Source organism: Pleurodeles waltl, chromosome 10, assembly GCF_031143425.1.
Source record: "Pleurodeles waltl isolate 20211129_DDA chromosome 10, aPleWal1.hap1.20221129, whole genome shotgun sequence".
Lineage (NCBI taxonomy): Eukaryota > Metazoa > Chordata > Amphibia > Caudata > Salamandridae > Pleurodeles > Pleurodeles waltl.
In genome coordinates, this window is record NC_090449.1 from 140,442,653 (window position 1) to 140,470,487 (window position 27,835).

At 44.3% G+C, this 27,835-nt stretch overlaps 1 protein-coding gene across 4 annotated transcripts in view; it reads right to left on the reverse strand.

The window, feature by feature from the left end:
- Positions 1–27,835, reverse strand: part of RNF216 (ring finger protein 216) — a 697,454-nt gene that overhangs the window by 464,370 nt on the left and 205,249 nt on the right. For all 4 annotated transcript variants that reach the window (XM_069210010.1, XM_069210009.1, XM_069210008.1 and 1 more), the window contains one exon: positions 14,734–14,848. In XM_069210010.1, the coding sequence (XP_069066111.1) occupies positions 14,734–14,848 (115 nt within the window). The remainder of the gene's footprint in view (positions 1–14,733; positions 14,849–27,835) is intronic.

Below are 27,835 nucleotides of genomic sequence, written 5' to 3' on the forward strand. Positions count from 1 at the left end.
CCACAAGGTGCCCTATTACTAACTTTTGGAATACGGGGACCTAGCTTATAAAAATACCCCAGCGGCAGTGCCACAATACTCGGGTTGACAATTTGCTTACTCAGACCCAAACAAAAGGTGATAAACCAGGGATGTGGACTTAAAGTTAACAATAATACAATCCCCTTGCCTGTCCACAAGCCCTGCATTAACCCAACCAACCCTTTTTGTCAGCAGAATATTACTGGCCAGGTGGAGCGGAAATTCTTGTTGTAAACCAGCCAGTTCAGAGTCTTATTAAATAAACTGCCCGGGGATTCCAGTTCGTTTGAAAGCAAAGGTGGTACACCAGTCAAAATAATTACATGAGAGCAGGAGGAAGGAGGAAGACTGATCACAGGTTGCAATACCAGTTGGTCATCTACTTGCTCCCTGGTAGGTCCTTGACACGAGGTATTATGGATGAGGTATGGGCCGGTTCTGCCTCGGCTATTTGGTTGATGGCAGAATGTTGGCCAGTTGGATAAGATTTGTGGCATCAGGCCCCTGGGGTTGGGGTAATGGAAGTGGATCCTACTTGTACTGAAGCCACTGGGCAAGAAGGACAAGTCATGGCAACTTTTTGGTAGGATCCTAGACCCAGCTTCTCCCTTGCTATTGTGGCAAAGGATGTACTGGGGGCCTGATCACCAGATTTCCTTACCTCCTTTAAGTCAAGAAAATGACGCTCAATGCCGTCTAACTGTAAAGGAACCGGGGATAGTTTGGTCAGCAAAAGGACCTTGAACTCATTTATACTATCCTCTATTAGGCTCCTTGCCCTGGCAGTAGTTAATAGAGTCACACATCTGATCATCCACTGATGGAGGGTTAAATAGTGGTGCCACTGAGACTGCAGTATGCCAAGACTACGGGAAATCTGTACAGCCACCTCCACAAAACAAGGTTTTTTTTTTCCACCTGTTTTTGTCGTTTGGCCAGGGCCAAAGGAAAGGGCCAACAGCTCGAAAGGGTGCTACTATGCGATGCATAGCGCCCAAAGTTGTCGCAAGGGATGGTGAGGACAGTAGATCTGACAGACTTGCAGGAAGAGGACTTGTGCCAGAGGAGTCCACGTGTCTTCTCTTAGTAACCATAGCTTCTGTAGAGCTAAGAGATAATCTCCTCTCTTTTAGATCGTTCTTGTTGCTGATAACGCTCACAGCACATTGTATCGGCCAGTCGTTTTAGGTGAAAGTGACGGGGGTTAAGAAATAGTCTTGGGTCCACCCACTTTCCTCTTTCCCATAATGCAACTGCAAGATAACACAGACAGTCTAGCCCTCACAATGCCCAGTCCACAAACTGCTCAACTGCTGGAGACTGGAACTTGTAGCAATAGACGTTCAAAGGGTTAATTGTTGGAAGTGCCTGTCGCTAAGGGCAGAGGAGGGAAGGGGACAATGTACCCCAAATAAGTAAAAATGAATAAGAAGCCAATGTTACAGTGCAAAAGATGCTCCACCCTAGTCCATTCCATCCTCCTACTCTAGAAACTGGCAAAAGTAAAAGGAACAGTATGTTCAATTGGCACTACTGCACCCTCGAGAAAAGTAAGATAGTCCCTTTCCCCATGCACCTAACTGTCTAATGGCTCCTAGTGCTCTGTGACAGCAAAGCCCTCCTCCTCTGGCGATGGTTATGGACAACAAGCAAAAGAAACCCTCAATCAGCCACTTACATCTTCCCCCTGGTCTTGCTGAGCCGCCGCCTCCACCACCACTGGCCAGGGGCTGACAAAATGGCAAGATAGCAACAATAGCCAAACTGTGAAAAGAGGTCAACGCCTCTGAACCATCCTCAATAGTTGTAATGAAAGCACTGGTTACTACCTTGTTGCTGAAAAATTGGAGCGAATCGGGGCAAAACAGAGTATGAAACAAAGTCCAAGAGGTTTGCAGACCGCAAGGGGATACCAGGGGCTGTGGAGGTCAATGATCAATGGTGATTAAAGTGCCACAGCATGACCTGAAAAAAATGATTACATCGACTGAGACTACAGGCACTGCCCCCACCCCAACCACCCTGCCATACACCCAGGTCCGGCTCCCTCAGTGAGTGGGCAAGGTACAGTGGCTGCGAACAGGGCAGCAGCAGCAACAGCATGCTGTCAAACACTGTGAGGAAACGAGAAAGGAAATAGAAAAATAAATTTGGCACAGTCAGCCCGGGTAATTGGCTAAATAATAAAATGTTGTACCACTTGTACCAGTATGATGTCCTTGGATTTTAGGAGGTTCAAGTCATGCACTGCACCCCACTGTATCGTACTGGGGAGTGGCTCCGAAATGAGCTTCCACTGTAGGTCACACTGCTGATTCCTTGGCTGCGCCTCCACGGCTCCATGGCTGACCAGCACAACGGCACCCCCAGAACCACAGCAAACGCCAGCTTACTAGAGTTTAAGTTGTGGTTGTGGCAATGGCAGTAGCCCCAAGTGCTTCTTGCTTTAGCCGAATGGATGGTAGTCACGACTGCCTCCCATGGCTCGTGCTCTGCTGACGGCATGCGAGCAGGCATGAGTACAGCATCAGCGGGTAATTTCTCCCAGTGTATCAGCGTAACTGTTGCAATTGCTGGGCAGAAAGGCCCAGAGAGTTTGCTGTAGATCTGCTCTCCTTAAAAACGCTGTACAACTGAATCAGCCTTGTTCCTGAACTGGCGTGTCCTGTTGAAGGGCGTGCCCATCAGGGAGGACTGGACATCGCCTGAGAACCCAGTTCATCACAGTCTCGCATGGTGGCAAAAGGAAACACTGGTGCCTATGGCCCGTCTGATGGAATCAGTGGTGTCCAAGCCACAATAAGTCATGAACTTGGACGGCGCATGACTAACTTGAATTGTCTAAACGAGAACAGCGAAAGGTCTTTAAGCACACCAGGGAGGATTTATACCACTGACTCTCTAAGTGCCTGGGAGTAGTATCCCAACAAGCAGTTGGCATTAACGGATGGAGGGGCCAGACTAGTGCAAGAAAATGTTTCCAATCACTTTGATTCCCTGTAAGGGGGAGTGGTAGGAAACATGTTTGGATCAGATGAGTTCATGGAGGTTTGCACCACCAAGCTCTCAGGTGAAGGGTGCTGCAAGAGAAAAGCATGGTCACTTGGAGCAGGGCAATGGAGCCTGACAACTGGTGATTGACTGAGGGACCAACAACAAGGTTTGGCCCAAGCCACCACTGAGGTATCAGTGAGTGCCTTGTTAAATGGATGAAGGGGCTCAGAATTTGTTTGCCCTAATAGGAGAACATTTACTTTAACCTCCATGGTGGGGAGTTGTAGATCAAGGACTTTGGCTGCCTTATCATTGACTGGGAGCAGATTCCTCTGTTGCTGGTCCACAGGGTGAGATTACACCCATTTCTGACGAGGAATGGAGACCACCACCCCCCTATAGGTCCTCATACCAATTATCATCCTGGGAGGGCTTGGCAAAGTCATCACCTGAATCATAGCCATTGTCAGAGTCTATTCCAAAAAGAGAATGCAGAGTGTGTTGTATCCCTTGTGGAGGTGGTGAGCCCAATTGGGAAACCAGTGCCTCAGGTGGAATTGGGCTAGTCTTCGGTAGAGGTTAGACTAACTTGTTGTAAGAGAGGACTATCTGAATCTCCTCCTCTGAGGTTGATGGACTTAGCATCGGTGTAGGAGTACCTGGGGCCGGCATTGGTAGTGGAGGGTTAGAACTATAGCCGGAGGCAAGATGGGTCTGGAGGGTCAAACTACGGATGAACCTGCCAACAACTCCAAATGAAAGGCCTCTAGGCTCCTTGGGCCCGAAGGCATGCCAGAGGAAGACGATAAGGATCCAAAGAGCCACAGGATGGAGGCACAGAACTCTTCGATCTGACAAGGCGTGGTCATCAGCTCTGGAAACTCCGGTTGTACCAACACTAGTTGCGGAATCAGCTCCGAAGTCAGCAAGTTTATAACTAAGAATGGCGTTGCCCCCATGCCGGTTCACGCAAACGTGAGTGGCAGGAGTGAGCAGAATCCTGCTGCTATTGCTTATGGTTCTTTTTTATAATTTACTTGAGGATTTGGACCTGTAACAAAGACCAGTTGCTTGAGCGGTTAAGGCAACTCTGGAGCGGGAATGGGACCGGGATCAAACTTAGGACAGACTGCAACTTGGAGTAGCTCCACCGAGACTTTCTATGCTTGCAAAATAAGTCCCTGATGGTGTTGGGGCTTATTAACATGCAGTAGGACTTGGAGTCGTGGCCTGATCCCAGATATCAACGGCATACCTGATGGGGATCAGTCAATGACATTTGCTTGCGACAGTCCTGACAGGGTTTAGGTTTTTATTTTATGTTGCAACATCCCGTACACACTGAAGAATTTTCGAGATAAATGACCCTGAGAGACAAGGTGGTATCTGCATCTGGTGGCTTAGAAAAGAACTGACATCAATGCACAAGGTGGCGCCTTTATGGGCCCCACACACCGTTTCTGGAGCGGCACAATATCAGTGCGGAGCCACATGGCATACCAAGGTACTGCTGCAAAGTTTCTGGATCCAGTCTGATGCCTAGAGATTATTCAAAAGATGAGGACTCTTCACTAAAAGTGTCTATTACAAAGGAATTGCTCACGTGGCAACTTGTGCAATATTAGTTGGGTGCAAGACAAAAAGATAAAAAGACAGTCAAAGTTTAAACTAGACCTGTTTTCATCAAAATCTTGTATAGGCAGGCAGCAGATGGCCAAGGCAGAAGTGACACAGATCACTGTGTCCACACCTACTCACATAGGTCATACCACAAACACTCACCTCTCCAACTACAGAGAAAGCAGAATTTCTTGTTTCGGTGCCTTACTTTACAGCAAAAATACCAAAGCAAACAAAACGCTGCCATTTGGCAGCATAACACGCTCTAGTTGTTGGTCTGCGTGCCGCCTTCAAAATTTCCATACATTCAGGAGGTAATTTAAGGTGCCCAAATTCTAGGACTTCAGGAGGCAGATCGCTAAATTGAGCGATCTGGGGTTTGAATGTCTGATATGTCCATGGTCTTGAGTGAGAACAGGTGGTCTGTTGGGGAGCTTCTCGTGAGGAACTTGGAAGAGGTCCAGAAGTGTTGTGAACCCAGGTTGACGTGTTCATGTGGGCACTACTAGTATCATAGTTGTGATGTCTGTTTGAGTTTGTGAATCAGAAATAGAATGAGTGGAAGAGGTGGAGAAGCATATGCAAATATCCCTGACTCGGTCATCCATAGAGCATTGCCTTTGGAAAGAGGGTGAGAGTAGCTGGAGGCAAAGTGTGGGCATTTTGCGATTTCTGCTGTGGCGAAAAGATCTATTTGAGATTTTTCCCACCTGTGAAAATATGTTTGAAGGACTTTTGGGTAGAGTTCCCATTTGTGGTCTTGTTGGTGCATCCTGCTGAGCAGGTCAAACTTGTTGTCCGTTCCTGGGAGATTTTCTGCAATTAAATGAATGTGGTGATGATGAGTCAATTTCTATGTTGTTTGTGCTAGTTGGGATAACTGGAACTACCGTGGCCCCCCCCTGTTTTTGTAGATAGTACATCGCTGTCATATTGTCCATCCGGACAAGGACAACGTTGTGTGTGAGGTGAGGTGGAAATGCTTTGAGGGCTAGAAATACCTCTTGAAGCTCCAGACAGTTGATGTGCATGGCTCGTTGTGTGCGATCCCAAAAAACCTGCCTGCACTGTGAATTTTAGATGTGCTCTTCAATCTTTCAAAGATGCATCTGTGGTCAGAATGATTTGAGGCACAAAGTCTTGAAAAGGCCGCCCTTTTACAAGGTTGGTGAGTTCCACCATTGCAGAGAGTGGTAAGTTTGGCGGTCTATCAACACTAGATCCTGAAGACGACCCTGTGACTGACTACTGACGAGAAAGACATTGCGGTAGCAGTCGCATGTGAAGTGTGGCATGTGGGAGGATGGCAATACATGATGCCATCATTCCTAAAAGACGTTAGACAGTTTAGACTATGGGAGTGTGATTCTTGTTGAAACTATGAAATAATATGTTGAAAACTTTGTATTCGAGATAGATTGGGGTATGCTATTCCTAATGCATATTGAAAACGGCCCTCAAATATGGCTGAGTTTGTAGGGGTTGTAGATGAGATTTTTGAAAATATTGTTCTGTATGTGTGCAATTGATATTGCTGCAGTGTGTTGGCTTTGATAAGTCAGTTGCCAGGTATGGGAAGACATGTATTTTTTGCCTTCTGAGGTGTGCTGCGGCAACCATTAGATTTTTTGCACATACCCTTGGAGTGGTTGTGCCTCCAAAAGGAAGGACTCTGAATTAAAAATGCTCTCCTGCTACCACAAATCTGAGATACTCGCAGCATGCAGGATGTATTGGGATGTGGAAATAGGCATATTTTAAGTCTAGAGCAGTCATGAAATTGTTTTGTTGAAAGAGTGGGATGACATCCTGAAGATTGACCATGTGAACATGTTCAGATAGAATGTATTGGTTTAGAGGCCTGAGGTCCAAGATGGGTCCGAGTGAGCCAACCTTTTTTGGTATGAGGAAGTACAGTGAGTATACTCCTGTTCCTTGATATTGGACCTGTTTTATTGCCCCTTTAAGAAGAAGAGATTGTACCTCCTGCTTAGGAGTGAAAGGTGGTCTGGAGACAACCTGCGAGTGCAAGGAGGAATGTTTGGAGGTGCTGAAGTAAGCTCCAGACAATAACCATGTTGGATAATGGGGAAGACACAATTGTTCCGATGGTATATTTGTCCATTGTGCATAGTAGTTTTGAAGACGTCCCCCAACTGGTCAGTTGTGGTATGTATAGATAGTCAATGTTTTGCTGTTGAGGCTAAACCTCGGGAGTTGAGGTTTTTGCCTCAGCCTCTGAAACTGTTTCCTCTGAAAGACACCCTAAATGAGCCTCTGTTGTAAGAAGGTGAGGTCTGTTTAGTTTGGGAGGTTGAGGGCTCCGATGCTGTAGAGGCTTTGTAACCCTCTCTATATGTTGTGCAACAAAAAATTCCTCTTTGTGCTTGAGACTCGAGAGCCCCCATGGCCTTTGCAGTGTCTGTATCTTTTAAAACTTTCTAATGTTGAGTCAACTTGTAGCCCAAACTGACTTTCTCAGTCAAATAGCATATTTAACAGAACTTGCTGCACTTCTAGCTTAAATCCAGGGCATCTAAGCGATGCATGCCTTCGTATTAACACACTGGTACTTATACCTCTTACTGTTGTGTCTGCAGCATCTAATGCGCAGCGAATAGAATTATTCACAATTGTTTGACCTTCCTGCACAATTTGCTGGTCACATTTTCGATACTCCTCTGGAAGATATTGGAGTACATCCTCCGTTTCGTCCCAGTGGGCCCTCTCATACATAGAAAGCAAAGCTTGCGAATCAGCAATACCCCAGTGGTTTGCGGCCTGCGCCACTACTCTCATCTTCAGCATACAGCTTTTTATTCCCCTTGCCTGGTGGAGGAGAGTCTCGTGTGGCCTGGTTATTAGCTCTTTTCCTGGCTGTAGTAGCCACTATTGAGTCAGGTGGTACTTGTGACTTGATAAAAAGTGGGTCTGAGGGCGCTGGTTTATATTTATCAACCCTAGGTGCTATAATTCTAGAGAGGAGAGGCCCTTCGAAAATATCAGCCGTATCATTCCAGGAAACATAGGGAGATAATGGGTGTCTGTGCGTGTTTCTAAGTGTGTCAAATAAGAAATCCTCTTCAATGGGTTCTTTATGTATTGTCACTTTATGGTATGTAGCTGCCTTTGCAATAGCCTGTTGGTAGCTGGTTGTATCTTCTGAGTGTGTGTGTGTGTGTGTGTGTGTGTGTGTGTGTGTGTGTGGGGATGGGGGGGAGAGATGGGGGGTTCTAGCAGAATATAAATCTGGGTCACTATTAATGGCTTGCTCTGGATTATAAGAGTCCTAGGGATCTGGATCTTGAAGTGTGTCCCTTGGGTAGTGTTCCTCTAATATGGGTAAAACCATGTGGACTAAATCCTTCCATAATTGGAACTGCAGGACAATGAGGAGAATAGAAAGGTGGAGGTGACGTAGGGGTGGAGGAGTAGGAGGGGGAGGAGTGGGCTCAGTTGAGGGAGCAACCTTCTCTTTATGTATCTTCTTTGGAGGTAGGGAGGTGCCCAAAGCCTTCTGGAAAAGCTTCTGTTTCAAAGTCATGGTAGGTGAAGCTGCAATGATCCCTGTTCCTTCTTGAATGTATATTCTGTGCTGATTAGTATCCATATTTTAAAGTATAGGCTGAATAGGTGAGGGCATAGAGGGCGAGTGTCCAGAGTCCAAAAATCATGAAGTAGCAGTTCCTTTTTGTTTCAGAACCGTAGGTTTTGGTCAATGGGATTTTTTCTGATGCAAACTTGGTTCCGTAGACTCTCGGCTCGAATCTCGGTTCAAGCCGGGTGCAGTTGGTGCTGAAACTTTGCTCATACTTGGACAGACCAAAGTGGCTGAGGTCGATGCTGAAGCCTGAGGTGGTTTATTCGGTTTTAGCGCTGATCCTGTAGGCACTTCTCTCTGAAACAGACCACGGCTTGTTTGCAGTGGTGGCCCAGTGAGCTCTGTACGGATTTTTTTGTGTGTGTTTTTGGGTGATGAGATGGGGCCCCAATACTCATGGTTTGTGCTGACGTGACAGGCTAGCTCTCTATGTTGGGTTCAATGTTGGAGTCCGACACGTGAATGGAGGCGGCTTCTTCTGGAAGTGGTTGTTCTTGCGCATTTTCTCTCTGAAAATATCTGGTGTGCCTTCTGGAGATTCGGGTGCCATCTCTATCCTGCTAGTCCGTCGGTCCCGTAGAGTTTTCTTCCATCGAAAAGATGGAAACTCCTCACACGTAAACTCTATGATCCGGCAAAAGGCACAGGTTACACACCCGATGGTGATCAGTGTAAGGGTACTTCAAGTAGCACCGAGGACAGAAACGAAAACTTGTCCCTTCCATCAGGATTACAATCCTTTTGGGCCCACTAGTATCTAGACCCAAAAGCAGACTGGGCCCGCCCTGAAAGGCGTGTGATCTAAAAACATTTCCCGACAAGTTCGAAAAATCGATGTGCAAAGTGAGAAACGCAATTGAAGTTACAATACCGTAGAATATAGATAAGATGGAGAGAAAGTGTTGGACCGGAGCGGGTCGAAGACGGAGTGAAAGATTACACGTCCGAACCCGATGGTGGAGAGAAAGCAATCTAACAAAGGGCTCAATGCCCATGCGCAGAATCACTGAAATGGAAGAGTCACTCGATCCTGTGACTCAAAAACCAACTTCTTCGAAGAAAAAACTTGTAACACTCTAGACCCAACATTAGATGGCAGGATAATGCAAAACATGTACCTTCAGCCACACATGCAATCAAACATAATATTTTGTGGAAGGATGGCTAGCAAACTCTCTTTCTGAACTAATGCTCTCTCAGATTGTGATGGCATTTGGTGAGCAACAAGAGCCCAGGAGGGAAAGTGGAACTGGATATGAGAGAGATTTCTGCTCCTGTGTATCTAGATCCTCTCTCAGTCGCCCAATGAAATGTGTTTGTACTTTTTCTGGAACGTTAAAGAAATCGTGTTTAGTACTCCTGTAGCAAGAGCTTTTTCTTCCTCTAAGCGCCCCTCCTTCTCAATAACTGCTGTACCTTAGGATTCAGACTTTCCACCTTGTGTTATGTGTGCTGCCCTCGACTCATGCGTTGTTTAGTTTCTTAAAAAGACACATCGTCATTAGCTCTGATTTCTCTGCAATACTGAGGGGAATGGTTATGAGATATGTTACAGACTTTGTCATGACATACCTCACTCACGGAATAGCTCGGGTCCATTCACTGACCTTCTACCCTTATTCTTCTTACGGAATACTGTGTAGGATGTCAGTATAAACTACACCTTTTCGCCATATAACTGAGCATGCAAATTCAAGGACGCTAGCACATTACTGGCTCTATTGAAGTTGTTGAAATTCTTACCTTGTTCTTTTGCAAATACTGTGCTGAAGCTTCTGCTTGTGATGGTCATCCAGGAACAGGTGAGCACAGTCAATGGAGGATAAACTCTTACGGAGAGTCTTCAAACAGTAAACAGCTTCTAGAACATAGGCACAGCTTAAATACCTGGCAGCACCCAAGATGGCTGTCAACTCTTGCAAGTTCTTGGAGTTTTTGCAAGAGTTGTGGCGCGTCTATTGCAACCTTTACTGGTTTTGCCCTATTGTAGTCAGGCTGTTGCTGGTTTTATTTAGAGTGTATTCAGGTTGTTCAGGGTCCTGACTACACAGGTTCCAGGGTTCAGGACCCTTTTGCACATCAAAGTTGTAATCATGGCATAGTTGTAATGATTGCATTGCCTGTGTGACATTTAGAGACCCCACGAGGTGATTGGCTGTTAACCTGATACATTGATGGTGAGCCCAAGACCACTGCCTCAAAGCCTCTGGAAAAAGGAGTTGAGGCCCTATTGCCCCTTACTCGTCTACGTACCACATCATGATCATACTGCCTGTCAAGATCTCGACAGACTGCCTGTGAGTGGAGGGTAGGAAGGCCTTGAGCGGAGGCTAGACTGCATGCAACTGGCAGGTTAATATGAAGCACCTGCTTCTCTCAAGACCAGCGGCCCCTGATCTCCAGATGGATTCCCCAGCCGAGAAAGAAGGCAGCCTTCACTGCCATTGCTGGAGGAGACAGAACAACAAGTTACTAAACTTTGGTAACAATCTTTCTGGCGCATATTCTACCTAACCACATGTTTCTTGCAATGTGGATATTCTCCTGGTATACAACTGGATGTGGAACTTTAAAGCAATATTAGTGGGTGGCACTGTGGTTTAGTGCTGCTCTGTGCAAAAGCCGTTCCTCTTTGGAAGTGACAAGCGGGCCACATATAAGGACCACCCATGTGCTCTGATGTAAGTTGCTTTCTTAGGTTGTCCAAGTCTTCAGATGAAGAGGCTATCAGCAGATTGGCATGACCAATTGGAAGATCTCTAAATTGGAAACTTTTTAGATGGAAAGTGTCCAGTCAACAGAATGTTGAGGTGGGTGGCGGAGAGGGGTATGGGGGGGGGGGGATAGAAATCTGCACCTCGTTACTGAAGGTAAGTAAATTGTTCTTTTGATGGATACTTCTAACCTGATTACTCACCTTGTGAATAAATACCATACCAGTACCTTCCCCGTGGTGGGTCAGTGAACTGGCTCAGACCAAAAAGTCCTTTAGGAGCAAGCACCCAATATGCCCCAATCAACGGACCTGAATGTCGAGGCAGTATTTCTTTGTGAACGTATGCACCAACATCCATGTAGTTGCCTCAGAAATATAAAGGACAGCCACTCTGCATGCCATTATAGTGGTAGGTTTGGATCGGGTAGAATATGCCTGTAAACCTTACAGAGGCTGCTCTTAGCACATAGCAGACGTTAATGCAGAGAACAATCCACCAGGAGATGGTCCATTTTGAACTACCTTGTCCTTCACCCCAGGTCAACTCCAAAAACATATATGAGTGTTCACCCAATGTTCTTGGGTACAAACAATATAAAGGCTTAGTGCTCTCATAGGGTCCATATGATGAAGCCTATTTGTACTTAGAGGGGTGAAGTGATGAAAGGAACATCTGTAATGGTGTTAGCCTGCCCAACTTGAAATGGAGCGACTACTTTCGGCAGAAAGGAAAGTTGGGTCTTCAACACCAACTAAACCTTGACAACTGTTGTATAAGGTGGGTGGACAGAAAAAGCCTGTACCTCGCGCACATGCTAAACTGATATTATGGCGATAAGAAAAACATTTTTCAACATCAAAAGTCTTGATAGACATCTGTGCAGTGCCTCAGTAAGAGTGCACGTGAAAAAACAGCTAACTAAATTTAAGTCCTGTTGTTGCATCATAAAAGGATTTGGCTGAAATAAATGTTGCTAATTTTTCAGAAATCTCATCACAACACATTATTTAAATGTAGGATGATCCAGCAAACACAAAAAAATGAAAAAGCAGAACAAAACAGCCCTTTCCTGTGCCTAAGAAAAGTTCTTGCCAGGGACAGAAGAAGCAACAAATACTCAGCCAACTTGGCTTGGAGTGAATGAATTTAGTGAGTGCCGCACCAGTCCACAAATTTGGTCCCTGGCGTTCCCAGATTTTTTTAGGAATGCCTCGCCACTATGATTACTAACAAAATTTTAAGGAAGATAAGAGGGAGCAACTGCTACCACTCAATATCAAAGCACGGAGATGTAGACTGCGCAGCCTGGATATAGCACCCTGTCCTACTCCTGCAACAGAAGATCTTCACATGCCAATCTCCTGGCCCAACAGGATGACTTGGGCACAGCCCTTCTGTATCTTGTTAAGGACTCTGGGTAGGAGAGGCAGCAGGGGGAAAGAGTTACAGGAGGGGGGGAGAGAGAGAGAGAGAGAGAGAGAGAGAGAGAGAGAGAGACTGACTTCTTGGAAAATTACACACACAAAAGTGATAGCATTGCATACTCTTGGTGGTGGCAAAAACACTCAGCAAGTGTTCTCTCCATTGATGGAAGAAGCCATGTTCCACCTCCAGATGCAACTGCCATTTGTGATCTGCTAAGGTTTGGAGGCTGGGTTTGTTCACTTTAGCATTTAGAGATCTCACCAAATGGTTCACCACCAAATAAATTGCCTGGCGGTCAAGCCACTTACAGGAGGTGTAGATCATCCTGGAACATGACTGAAGACCCTACCCCGTCCTGCTTGTTATAGTACCACATGGTTGTGATATTGACTGTGAACATCAGCACCAGCCTTCCTCTGATTGTAGAAAAAGCCCTCAACCACGGAAAAACTAATGTGGAGGCTAGCTTCTACTCAGACCTGAAAGCTCAGACTCCCACCTCTCCTAGATGGCCTCCACAACCCAGAAGCAATGCAACTGTCACCACTGTCAAACATGGGAGTGGTAAAGACAGCAGCCTTTGGCAATCTCCTATGAACCCAGCATCCAATCCTACAGATTCCTCCTCCCCGAAGAGGGTATCTGTGAGGGCCTCAATAAATGTTAATAGAGGTTATGTAGGCACTTGACCAAGCTGGAATACCTCTGTCAGAACACGAGTCTTCACTTTCATTAGTATGGAGTGGTAGATCTAGTACTTCTGCCACCCAGAAAATTCCTTCACATTTTCACAACATTTACATTTGCTTCTTTATTTATATCCATTTTATTAATCAGTTAGTATTATTACATTTTATAAGCAGTTGCCGACCCCCGTGACTAGGTGTTTCAGCTCCATCAGCGGTCCCTGGACCACTTATCCACGAGATGACTTCCGTTTATTCTACTCTCCCCTTTTTCAAATGGTTAGAAACAACTGTAGCTGTGGCTACAGGGTGAAAAAGCCTCTCCACATGAAAGCAGTCGAAGAATTGTGAGAAGACCACTATGAGCACGCTTCCATATATGCCTGCCCCTTACCTGTGCATCACTAATTGTTCCCCAGTAATTTATTGTTCCTTCTTCACCTCTCAGCAGAGAACTAAACTCTGCTTATTAACAAAATTTCTACATTTCTAAAAAAATCTTTGTAAAGAACGTAGCTACCCGAGGACCTCTTAGCACTGGAACAGTCATCATAGTCATCCACTAACCAGAAGATCGATTACTGAAGAGCCAGGTTTTCAAGGGTTTACTAAGTTTTGCTTTTTTATATGGATGCCCTTCTTTTATTGTCTCTTCATTTTGTGAAACAAATGATTCAGAGTTTTAACTCTTTTGGAACGTCTAAAAGAATATGAAAACATCCTCCTCTTTGAAGGTTTCTGCTCACAAGTGGGTCTCACACAATGCTTTGAACAAATTACTTAGTGAAATTCAAAAAGTTCTGGGGGCAAAGACACAGGGAGATGCAGTGAAGGAGCAAAGACAGGGATGTGATTAAGTAAGGAATAGCACACCAGGAAGTGGGTAGATACAATAGGCTAGGCAGTCTTTGTCTAAGGTCAATTTCTGTGCATCAAGACAAGCAAGGTTCTGTGCCTCACAATTAACAAAGCGCTTTAATCAGTTTAATTACAATATATAACACTGAGCTGAATTTTCTAGTCTGCCACGTTCCAAAATTCTCCAGTCGAAATATTGCCAATCTTCACTAAAAATGACAACCACTAATTTCATGCCCATTAATACTATGAACAATGGTTGCTCAAATGTCAGTGCATGGTATATGCGGTGGTAATTAATGATGTGACATTGAGCACATGTATATTACAGTTGTAGCATATTCAATGCTGCGGGAATGATGCAGAATGTTTGTTACAGTAATCTTACACTTTGGTAATCTTCAGAATTTAAGCATTAGGACGTTATTTACTTAAAACAAAAATGCATTATAACGCAGTATTTCCATGGCTAACACAAAATTCCACAGCAAGTATCTCAAGTTTAAGAAGAGCAGGAATGTGGAAAATGGCGACTACAAGTAAATTCAATGACACCACACTGTGTCAGCACTGTTATACAATTATATATCCAATCAGGGAAAGAACTGAATGCCTCCTGCGTTCCCTGACCTTCTGCTGGTTACAAAAAGTGAAAATAAGTGGGGAGGCCTACAAAACAGGAACGGGCATCTGAATAATTACTAGCAGGTTGCTTTCATATCATGTACATATACTCATAGATAAGACAAGATTACACACAACTGGATAAAAAAATGTGTGAAGAGGTCTGAAGAGATAAGAATATATTTACCTTGTTCAAATTTGAAATCTATGTATGTATACTGGTTCATTTCTTTCCGCCTTTTCCGCTTTCCACTCGATTCAGGAGACATTTCCTGCCATTTCTTAATAGCTTCTGAGAAGGCCTGCAACGAAAAGAAAGTACGTTTAGCACTCTGGACAAAACACCAGCAATGGCCAAAGACACAGCTTTAGGAGAGAACACCACCAGATTTCTGTTGAAGATGAGGCTTACATCCAAAGATGGGACTAGCACAATTCTTTGATAAATGCAACTTTAGGTTGACCGTCTTTGTTCTTTTTCCCACAAGGGTACGCACACTTTAGGGAGCCAACAGGATAACTTGTAAGGCAAGCAACAAAGATACACACACTTTAGAGAGCTAACAGGCTAGATTTCAATGCAACACTTGACAGACTGAAAACATTAACAAGGTAAGCAAAGTCACAGTATGGAGATTCTCTTCCTAAAGAAAGCTTCCCCATCAAAATTTTGCACCATGAAACAATTCGGTGTTAAGGGCTTTTTCAGAAATGGTAGTTAAAACATTTAGATGAAGTTTTTTCTGTGACTATGGCAAGACTTTTACAACTCAAAGGATATTCAAGGCTGATGAAAAAGCAACAACAACTCAATATTAACAAATAAGTTGCAATCAAAAAAGTCCTACTAAGGATGTAACACTCTAAGTCACTTTATAGAAAATGCACGCTATGCCTTAATGACAGATACTCATATGTTCTACTGTGCGGTGCATGAAGGATGTGATTTTCAAATTCCAGGACCCAACACATCTATGTAATAACAAAGAACTTGCACTGTATCTAAACTTATCAAAAGGCACTCAGAAGAAAGAAAAACCGAAAGCACATCTGATGAGACCGTAGGACTACAAGCAGTAGATATGTTATTTTGCTTTATCTAGAATTAACTAGATGTACGAAAAAATAGAACATCCCATGTATCTATGTTTGCACATTGAAAAGACGACTTGATGGCTTGTGCTGTCCAAAAATTGGCTGAAAATATGTTGACTTGTAATCATTAATTCCAGAGGCTTGACACTTTTTTTAGTGTGCCATTACATTTTTAGTGACCCAAACTCATGATATTACTATTGTAGGTGATACATTTTCTGATACGAATGCAGCCCAGATAGGCTTTCTAGAACCCCTGGAGCAAAGTACTTTGTCAATGTGCAAACATAAGAAAGAAAACCAACTGGAGTGAAACTACCCTGCAACCCACTGCGCAGTGTCCAAGTGATGCATTTCAGGGAATTATCAAGTCTTTGAGAAATGGATGATTAGTGGAATCAAAACTCTTTCATAGTAGGCAGGCAAACACACGAATCATAAGAAACAATGGATATACTGTAAGAATGGATTTTAAAATTAAAATCCTAACCTGGGCGGACACAATGTGAATAGTAACTGTGGTAAAAACTGTCAGATTAGTAGCTGCGATGGTTACAAGCAGTGTGAACAGCAAAACCTATTGCAACATACTAGTTAAATTGTATCGTTTTCTTTATGTCAATGTTTACAATTCCACCCTAAACTCTTGGGCTAACTAATCTTAGCAACCAAGAACGGGCCTAATTTGTGTTTCAAGGTGGATCACAAACACATTCCAGTTTTGAACAATGAGGCTAATGTTCTGTGTACTAGCGTCACCTGGTAATCTTGTCTGCACTGGCAGCAGGCTGATAACCCCACCAAACGAAGGATAAATACGCCTTCTGTTAGCCTTTAGTAAATGTAGGCAATAAGATTCAGCATGGACCGTTTCAGTCTTCTGGCACGAAGTTCCTCTCTAAACTGTCACTCTAGTTATTAGCTCATACAACATACCTGGTGACTGTTGGACTATTTAGAATAATAATCAAGAAATAGGATTATCCACTTTTGAGAAAGTCTTGTTCATAACTCAAACAAAATTATTGATAGCAGAGAATTCATTCACTCAAGCATACCACATTATAACGTTGCAATGAATAATGGCATTAATAGCATTCTATACGTCACTTGACTTTAGGTAATCCACAAATGCAATTCAGAACAGAGGAGAACTAAGAAAGGAAAATACCTGACTTTTTGTATCACTACATACGTAGCATAGCCACAACAGAAACGTTCCTTCTCTTTCTGTTCAACACTACCTTTCCCAGGCACCCAGAAAGCCCAAAGTGGCCCTATCTAACAGTCCAAACACATATGCCACATATAGCAAGGTCGCCTGTGGAAGCTGTAAAAAGAGGCTTGGAACTCATTTCGGTGTTCTGCTTCATATACCACTCTGCCTCATGTGAAAGCGTAGTGTGCAACAATTTATGGAGAAAGCGCAGAAACTGGAAAAATCTGGATAACGTCCTAAACGCCACAATCTCCCTTTATAGCGGGACCTGGGAGAAAGTAAACTTAGTGGGTCAGAGTATCCCCAAATGTCCACACAGACTGGGTTTAAAACAAGGATGAGTCTTAGCCCCAACACTCTTCAATTGATACACGGTGGATCTGGGCAAGGAGCTGCAAAAAGCCAATGAAGCAACCCCAAAGATAGGTCATAAGTAAAGAAGGATAGTTTATAATAAAGTGTACTTATTGCAGTACGTGCATGATTTTTTTACTCCTTGACCATACAAAATAGGTTTCCAGAAGGGAATAAACGCCTTACACATCTATGATGAACTTAACAACTTGGTTGCTAATCAAAATAAAGCAAAATTGATAATACTCGCCCACTCTATGAGGAAAACATCGCACAAATGGAGGCTGGGCTCCCAGACCATAACATTGACACAAAGTTACAACTATCTTGAAGCAAGGTTTAGTGATACAGGGAAAGTGACCGTATATCAGAAAAGGATGAAGACAAAAGCATAAGCAACCATACATACCCTGTTTAAATTGTATGGAAAATTATACAGCCCAACAACTGTAGCAATCAGGTTCTCAAAGCAAAATGGCTGTCTGCAGTAGGAGACACGCAACAAGCATTTCCAGGGCAATGTGAGACTATTAGAGAAAGCCCAGTGTTGGGACTACATTTTTTCAGGTACCGAGATATACATGCAGCAGCCTCATACATCTGGAGCTTGGCCTCTGGCAGCAGAAATACGAATTCCTGGGCATGTATGCGAAATATTACTATTGAATCCTGAACGCTCCAGCAGGATCCTTAAGGGAGGTGCTAAAATATGTAAGTTTATATATAGTATATATGGAAAATGTTACTTACCTAGTAGACATCTGTTTGTGGCATGTAGTGCTGAAGATTCACATGCTTTGCATAAGGCCGCCACCCAGTGTTGGGCTAGGAGTGTTACAAGTTGTTTTTCTTCGAAGAAGGTTTTCGAGTCATGGGATTGAGGGGCTCCTCCTCTATGTGATACTGTGCATGGAGTCCTGTTTTCCCATAGGAGGGTGAAGTAAAGAGTGTAGAAGTGTATATCTATCTATCTATCTATCTATCTATCTATCTATCTATCTATCTATCTATATATATATATATATATATATATATAATAAAGAAATGAGATGTCCATGCAATGCATATACATATTTACGATATATAGTACTACAACAGCCACAGGCTTCCAGGGAGGACGCATGTGAATCTACAGCACTGCATGCCATGAACAGATGTCTAGAGGGTAAGTAACATTTTCGACGATGGCATGTGTAGCTGTAGATACAGATGCTTTGTATAGACTGTAAAGCAGTCCCCTCCCAAAATAAGCGGTGGCTTGCCTGTAGTACTTGGAGTAGTTTGAAATATTTTTAAGCACTGCCTGTCAAACGTTTGCTTGGTGGTGAGATAACACATCCACAAGTGTGTGGTGTAGACCATGTGGCTGCTTTACATATATCTGCCACTGGTATATTTTGCCACTGAAGCTCCTTTTTTCCTAGTGGAATGTGCTTTAGGAGTTACTAGTAACTGTTGTTTAGCTTTAAGACAGCAAGTTTGAATACGCTTTACTATCCACCTGGCTAATCCATGCTTTGAAATAGGACTACCTTTGTAAGCCTGTTGAAATGCTACAAAGAGTTGCTTAGATTTTCTGAATTTTGTTGTCCTATCTATATAGTACATGAGAGCTATTTTAACATCAGCAACTGAATCTGGCTGTGGAAAGAAGACTGGAAATTCCACTGACTGATTGATATGAAACTGTGAAACCACTTTTGGATTTGTCCTAAGAACTATTTTGTTTTTGTGAATTTGAAAGAAAGGTTCTTCTAAGGTGAATTATTTAATTCCACTAACTTTTCTCAAAGAAGTGATTGCTACTAAAAAGGAAACCTTCCATGATAAAACACTGAAGAGGACAAGAAAGAATGGGTTCAAATGGTGGGCCCATACGTCTTGTGAGTACAGTGTTAAGATTCCAGGCAGGAGCTGGTGGAGCTCTAGGTGGAATAATCCTTTTAAGACCTTCCAAGGCCTTTATAACAGGAATCCTAAACAGGGAAGTATGCTGTCTGTTTTGAAGGTAAGCAGCTATTGCTGTTAAATCTATTCTAATAGAGGAGTACGCAAGATTTGGTTTTTTGTAAGTGTAGTAAATAGCAAACAATATCCTGCACTGAAGCTATAAGTGGGTTAATGTTTTTGGGCTGAACATAGTACACAAAATGCTTCCATTTAGCTGGATAACACTGACTAGTTGTAGGTTTGTGTGCTTCCTTTAGAATATCCATACATTCAGATGGAAGCTGTAATTAGCCAAATTCTATTACTTCAGGAGCAGAATCGCCAGGTTGAGTATACTGAGTTTGGGATGTCTGATTTGACCTTTGTTTTGAGTCAACAGATCTGGTCTGTTTGGTAGTTTGTGACGTGGTACTAGAGACAGATCCAACAGTGTTGTGTACCAATGTTGACGTGCCCACGTGGGAGCTATGAGTATCATGGTGAGTGAGATCTGGTTGATCTTCTTGATGAGCAATGGAATTAGTGGGAGAAGTGGAAAAGCATAAGCAAATATCCCTGACCAATTGATCCACAGAGCACTGCCCTTGGATTGAGGGTGTGGGTACCTGGATGCGAAGTTGAGTTATTTAGCGTTTTCTCTTGTGGCAAAAAGTCTATAACTAGTGTTCCCCACATTTGGAAGTATTGTTGAATCACCTGTGGGTGAATCTCCAATTCATGTACTTGTTGTTGCATCCTACGTAAGAGGTCCGCTAGTTGATTGTTTATCCCTGGAATATACTCTGCCAGTAACTGAATCTGGTTGTGAATTGCCCATTTCCAGACGTGTGTTATTCCCCCCAACACAGTTTTTGCAGATAATACACTATGAAGATATTGTCTGTTCTTATTAACACTGATTTGTGTCTGAAAAGCCTTGAGTGCTAGGAACACTGCTGGTAATTACAAGTGGTTTATGTGATAAATTTGTTGGATTGAGTCCCATTCCCCTTGTATAGTGAGGTTGTTGAGAAGAGCTCCCTAACCTATCATTGATGCATCTGTTGTGATTAAGGTCTGAGGTACAGGGTCCTGAAAGGGCCACCCCTTTACTACGTTAGTGTGATACGACCATTGCAGAGATGTATGCTCTGTGGGGATGAGTAAAAAGTCACTGTTTTGTTGAGGTGGAGGAACCTCTCTGAGCGGTTGATTTACCTCTTCCACTATAATTAGGCTCTCTGTAAGTGTGGCCTTGTGATATGGATGGTTCTGTGGTTGATGATTTGAAACCAGCCCTAAAATGGGGGCTATGAAAAGTTCCCCGAGTAGGTGTAGTGTATAACGCACCCATAGCTTTAGCCGTCTCAGAATACTTTTGGAGCTTCTCTATTGTGGTATCAACCTCTGGCCCAAATAAATGTTGTTTATTAAAGGGCATATTTAATACTGTTTGTTGTCTTTCTGGCTTAAACCCCGAAGCACTTAGCCATGCATATCTTCTAATAATGATGCTGGTGTTGACACCCATTGCTGCTGTATCCGCTGTATCTAGAGCAGATCTGATTTGGTTATTGGAAATAGCCTGCCCTACTGCTACTATTTGTTGTGCCCTTTTTTGGTGCTCTATCATATCTTGCTAGGAGTGCCTGAGAGTTTTCAATCCTCCGATGGTTAGCAGCTTGAGTTGACACTCTTACCTGCTGCATCAAATTTGTGTCTGGAGGAGGAGCATCCCCTGTAGACTAGCTACTGGCCTACTTTCTTGCTGCACTGATCACTATAGAGTCAGGTGGTAGTTGTGGTCTAATAAAAAACAGATCAGAGGGTGCAGGTTTATATTTTTATTCACCCTGGATGTAATGATCCTGGATTTTACTGGTTCTTTAAAAAGAATCTTCTGCATGTTTAAGCATGCCTGCGAGCATTGAGAGGCACCAATACTCTTAATGAGTAAATGTTAAGGTGGTAAATAAAACATACTCTTCAATCGGATCTGTATGTAATTGTACATTATGATACACAGATGCTCTGGCTATAATCCGATTGTAAACAGTGGTATCTTCAGGGGGAGATGGCCTTGTAGGGTATAAATCATTGGGGAGAATGCTATCTGTGTCATATCTCCCATGGATCTATATCCTCTTCAATCACATAGGAACATCATTCCTATGTGGTGAAACAGGGGATTGTGGAGAAAATTGTGTAGGTGAAGGTGGTGGTGCAGGGTTATCGGCTGGTGGAGAAGCAGGAAGTAAAGGAGAATGGGGTGGTGAAGGCTGTTGATGGTACCTTTTGTTTCTCCTTTAGTGGGTGGTGGCCCAGCTTCCAAAGCTTTGTGAAATATCAATTTTCTTCTGATTGTTGGAGGAGAAAAGGCTATGATCCTTCCTTTGTCCCTATGTATATGGATCTTCCGCTGTTTAGCGTCCATAACCTCCAATATGGGCTGTATTTCTGGTGACTCCTCAGAAGCTGGAGCATATCTACCTAGGACAGGTTTCAGCTCTGAAAGCTTGGATACTGAATGCTTGAGTCGGTCTGAAAATGTTGGTTCCAAAAGTGCTGTTACTTTTTTTCAGCTCCGAGGTGGAAGTGTCCGACTTTCGGCTTGGTACCAAAACAGATGTGGCAAGCTGTTTCCTCGGTGTGAATGCACTTTGGTCTTTTGTTTCGGTGCCGAACCCAAGATTTGGTCACCTGAATGTATTTTTCGGGTCCGACAATGGCACACATGCAGTGGAGGACCAAAAGACCACTGCTGAAGTCTTTTTAATTGTCTTTGGGTGATGGGATGGGGCTGATGTACTCACGTACTGCGCCGGTGGGATGGACTGGCTGTCGACATCGGAATCTCTATCCAAATCGGAGCCTGCAACGGAGCTGGTTGGACACTGTACTAATTCCTCTTGTGTGTGTTCACCCCCGAAAATGTCTGGAGTGTGTTCCAACGACCTGGACGCCATCTCCATTCGACACGATCTTCGATCCCTAAGAGTCTTTTTGGAACGAAAGGCCCGGCAAGCATCACAGTTTTCTTCTCTGTGATCCGGAGAGAGACGGAGATTGCACACCAAGTGTTGATCGGTGTATGGGAATTTGGCGTGACACCGAGGGCAAAAGCGAAACGGAGTCCATGTCGAAGTAGGCCCAAAAAAGGGCGAGATGTCCCCGAAGGGTGTGTAATACAACCCGACGATTACAAACGGATCGACTATAAGGTTGGAAACGCGATTGAAACTATATTGACGTTTATAGAAAAGAAGAAAGAAGTTTAGATAATACTGCCGAGGTCTACCAGAACGAGAGGAAACACGTCCGAACTCGACGGCGGAAAGAAAATAATCTAACAAAGGATTCAATGCCCATGCACAGTATCACCGGGAGGAGGAGTCACTTGATCCCGTGACTCGAAAACCTTCTTAGAAGAAAAACAACTTGTTACACTCCAAGCCCAACACTAGATGGCGGACTTATGCAAAGTAAGTGTATCTACAGCTACACATGCCATCGAAAAATAAATAAATAAATATATATATATACATATATATATATGTTCATCCACAAGAACAGTCTCTGTGATGACGCGCTCACTGGCTGGTGCCTGGTATTTCTCACGGATAGTGAGTCCTAGCACTATGTTCACCTTTTATACTGCCCTTCCCAATCGCACATTATAGAGCATTCTGGGAACAACATCTAATTAAAACACAAATAAGAAGTCAGTATAGTCCACTGATTTTGTTGATATGTAAAGGTCACGATCTCCAAACAAAACAATATAACTTATGTTTACAAAATTAGAAACCCTTTACTGATCAAAGCGTTATTTACTAAAGTAATTTTATCAACATAATTAACCTTTTTGCTGCGGGCGTCGGCCACTAGCCGATGCCCACACTCCCTCCCTGGTTCGGGTCACGACCAGTGGCCGACACCAGGGAGGGGGTTAAAAATCCTTGCACCGGAGGATTTTCTTTTTTCTTTTTTTTTCCCGCTTCTCCATCCCGCCACCCTCCCGCCCCCTTGTGACGTCACAGTTGTTCCCACCGGAGAAGAAGAGAAGCACATAAGCGTTGTCTTGTTCTCCGGTGGGGAAAAAAAGGCCAAAACGGCCTCACCAGATGCCAGGGAGGCATCGATGGAAAGGGGAGGCTCTCCCCTTTCCATTGATGCCTCCCTGGCACCGTTTCCTGGCCATGGATCGCAGCACGGCTGCGATCCATGGCCAGGAAACGCCCCTAGGCACCAGGAATCTTCTTTGGGGGGGGGGGGGTCAGCCCCCTTGTAAAAGGGCCGCCCCCCCCGGGGGGCAATATTTATTTATTTCCACTGTTTTGGGGGGCGACCGCGCCCCCCACATTATAAAAAAATTACAAAATAAAAAAAAAATGAAAACAAAATGGCGGGGTCGGCCCTTAGAACACAGGCCGACCTCAGGGGCTAAAAAAAACGTGTAGTTTTGCCTGGGGGGGTGATTGCCCCCCCAGGGTAAAAACAGGAGAGAAAAAAAATTGTTGGTGGTCAGCCCTTAGGGTGACCATGAATGGGGCCATTTTTTTTTTATACATGTGTGCTTTGCCAAGGGCAAGCACACGTATGAAAAAAAAAAAAACGTTTGTGAAATGAGTGTCTTGTTTTCTCTCTCTCTCTCATATATATGTGTGTATATATATATATATTTTTTCAGGTAGAGCATTGCAGCTCCCATGCACTGCTTTTCTGACTTGTTGGTGTGTATCTGGGCTTCTAACAACGCCCACCTCACGCCCATCACTACCACTCGTTCGTGGGCTTGCCCTTCAAAAATCATTTGATTACATTGGAAAGTGATTTACCTTTGTCCCTCCTTGGGGAGGTTTTGTTACCGCCTTGGCCATCGCCCCTGGTACATGGCTAATTGCACTTTTGCTGTTACGTTTAACTGCGAGCGAACTCCTTTTCCTTTTGTGTATCTCTTCACCTGATGCTCATGGTGGCCGTGGCGCTGTGAATCAGCTCTCTTATGTGAAAGAGTTTAACTTTCAATTATCAATTTATGTGGCAAGAAAAGTTGGGTTAGGAGTTTATAACGCTAATAGCTCTAACTCGAGCAGATGCGAGACCCATTGCATTGTAAATGCTTGTTTTTCTTTTGTGTGTTGTTTTATAATGGTGAACAATTTCACCGCACTCCACGAGGACCGTGATCAAGACTCCTTGGTGAGTTGAAACACGTTGGTGGTTATTGACTGCAATAAAATACACGTTTATATGTACCTCGTGGAGTGCGGTGACATTTTTCGGCATTACATAATTTCTAGATTGGTCTTCTCTGTCACTGGGCACCGGCAGTGGAGTGTGTCGCCCTTATATATATATATATGTTACTATATATATATATATATGCAACACAAATTGGTTAAAAGATTGTTGCGCAGCGCACTCCACTGCCGGTGCTCAGTGATGGAGGAGAGCAACCTCGAAAATATTTTGTGAACAAGAATCTCACCGCACTCCACGAGGTTCAAATTGACATGTTTTATTGCAAGTATAAACAATGAAAGAAAAGAGGGACTCATTTACTGTGATCAAGACTCCTTGAGAGTCAAAACGCGTACGTGGCTGTTGCTTGCAATAAAAGATGCCAATTTGAACCTCGTGGAGTGCGGTGAGATTCTTGTTCACACAATATATATATATATATGCATGCATACATGTCTTTTCTGTAGTGGCAGTTGCCATAAAGTAGCGCAGATGGTTTATTGTCCTGCTGCAAAGGAGATACATTTATATGTATTTAGCTGAGTGGATAAGTAAAGGCAAGCGTTACCTGCGCTTTAAAACAAATGTTATGCCAGGGGGACTATGGAGATATGAGTGGCACTTTTGCTGGGTAGTATTGAGGGAATTAGAAGAGGAGGTAATGGGAGGCAGAGCACCAAAAATGACTGTTGCACAGGGTGTGTGGTAAGCTGAAGTAATATTCTTTTTTGTTTTTTTCTGTGTTTTCAGAGAATCTGCAGAATTGGAGAAGAAGCGAAGGTAAGGTGACGACATTTCCTATTGTACACAACAAACATACCCACAAGCAATTTTGTGACTATCTGCCTTCTACGTAGGCTAGTAATTTAGAGGGACAGTTTAGCCAGTTGCAGAGATGGCGTCTCGTTGGATGACTGCTGATCAAGCCCTAACTCGGGTTATGGAGGACAGTTCTGATGTAGGCTCAGAGACTGAGACAGAAGACACTGAGACAGCATCTGAGGGAGAGGACAATGGGGCAGATTCTGGGAGTGATTTTTCAGTCGGCGGAGTCCCATTAGACGACACCTCTGTCTCCTTCAGACTCACTGGAAATGACGACATCCGTGCTGTCCCTTCGCAAGCACATTCTGGGCAGCGGGACCACATTGGGTTAGCCGAACCCAGAGAGCACGTGCTTGCTGCCGCAAGCACAGAGAGAGTGCTCGGGAAACATCCTTTTTTACGACTTTTTTTTCTTCGAAAGTCGTGGTTAACAAAAGAGCAACAACGCTTTTTTTAACCACGACTCCGGTTTTTTGTGCCTTAACTACGTATGTTCTGAAAAACGAACATGCGTGGTTAAGGTACAAAGAAGGGAGTTGGCGAAGGTAAGTGGTTGGTTTAGGTTTTGGGGAGGGGGTTTTAGGTTTTGGGGTGGGGTTGGGGGGTGGGGCGTTTTTGGGGAGTGGGTGGGGGGTCAGGGGGTTTTAGGGTGGGGTTGGGGGGGTGGGGGGTTTTTGGTTTTGGGGAGTGGGTGGGGGGGTCAGGGGGTTTTAGGGTGGGGTTGGGGGGGTTTTAGGTTTTAGGGTGGGGTTGGGGGGGTGGGGCGTTTTTGGTTTTGGGGAGTGGGTGGGGGGTCAGGGGGTTTTAGGGTGGGGAGTTTTTGGGGAGTGGGTGGGGGGTCAGGGGGTTTTAGGTTTTAAGGTGGGGTTGGGGCGTTTTGGGGAGTGGGTGGGGGTCAGGGGGTTTTAGGTTTTGGGGTGGGGTGGGGTGTTTTTGGTTTTGGGGAGCGGTGGGGGGGTCAGGGGGTTTTACGTTTTGGGGTGGGGTTGGGGGGGGTGGGGCGTTTTTGGTTTTGGGGAGTGGGTGGGGGTCAGGGGGTTTTAGGTTTTGGGGTGGGGTTGGGGGGGTGGGGTGAGGGATGTAGGGTGAATGGTGCCTATTGCTAATGATTTTATCAGGAATGCCTTTACAACGAAATATCGTTGTTAAGGCATTCGTGGTAAAATCATTAGTAGTAGCAACGAGGTCGGTGTTCCGACCTCGTTGTTAAGGCAGTAGTTGTTTTTTAAGTCGTTGTTTCGTCGTACAATCGAGTGCTCTCTTGGCAGCCCCCCTGTTTGGTTCAGCCCCAAATTCCACCTTTTACTGGTGACGCTGGATGTAAAGTTGATACAGCGAACTTTTTGCGAGTCGACTACATCTATCTATTTTTGGATGTTGAATTCCTTCAGAAAGTTGTGCAGCAAACAAATTTGCGTGCAGACCAATTTCTGAGGGAGCGCGGAGGCACTCTAGGGCCCCGTTCTAGGGCACGCCAGTGGACTCCCACTTCGCTGGCGGAGTTGAAGATATTTTTGGGCCTTACGCTCAAAATGGGGTTAGCGCAGAAACCCACCTTGCAGTCCTACTGGACGACTCCCACGGTTTGGGTAACTCCCATCTTCGCACCATACATGAGCAGAGATCGTTTTTTGATACTGCAGCGCATGCTGCATTTCAATGACAATTCTGCTGCATTGCCCCGGGACCATCCAGATCATGGCAGGTTGTTCAAAATTCGGCCTGTCGTGGAAAATGTGTTTGTCAGGTTTCCAGAGATCTATACTCCTGGAAAGAACATAGCAGTCGATGAGTCCTTTATCCTGTACAAAGGACGGCTGCTTTTCAGACAGTACATTGCGAGCAAAAGAGCTCGCTATGGCATAAAGCTGTACATGCTGTGTGAGAGCTCTACTGGCTATGTGTACAGCTTGAGAGTGTATACAGGGAAGGACTCAACCCTAAACCCTGTTGGTTGACCTCCTGCGTTAGGGGTCACAGGTAAGATTGTATGGGAACTTGTCCAGCCACTTCTTCACAAAGGTTATAACCTTTATGTGGACAATTTCTATACATGAGTAGAGCTGTTCAGTGAGCTCTACAAAGCTGGCACTGTGGCCTGCGGTACAGTTCGTTGTAACCGCAAAGGATTCCCGCGGGAGCTTGTTTGCAAGAAGCTCCAGAAATCCCAGATTACTGCATTGCGTTCTAACGAACTGCTTGCAGTCAAGTTCCTAGATAGGCGTGATGTATACGTGCTCACTACAATTCATGATGAGAGCACTTCTCCCATCACGGTTTGGGGTCAGATGGCCGAAGTCCACAAGCCCATCTGTATACTTGATTACAATAAGTACATGGGCGGAGTGGACAAGAACGACCAGGTTCTTCAACCATACAATGCGTGTCGTAAAACTCGCACTTGGTACAAGAAACTGTTTACCCCCCTAATTCAGATGTCAACATATAATGCGTATGTTGTTTACCGTCAGACAACCACAGGAAGACTCATGACTTTCCTTGACTTACAGTTGTCTGTAATTGAAAGCCTCACTGCTGTTACAGAAGAAGCAGCAGCCTCCACCTCATATGTTCTGGAGGATGTGGCAAGGCTGCAGGAGCGACACTTTGCTGATCGCATTCC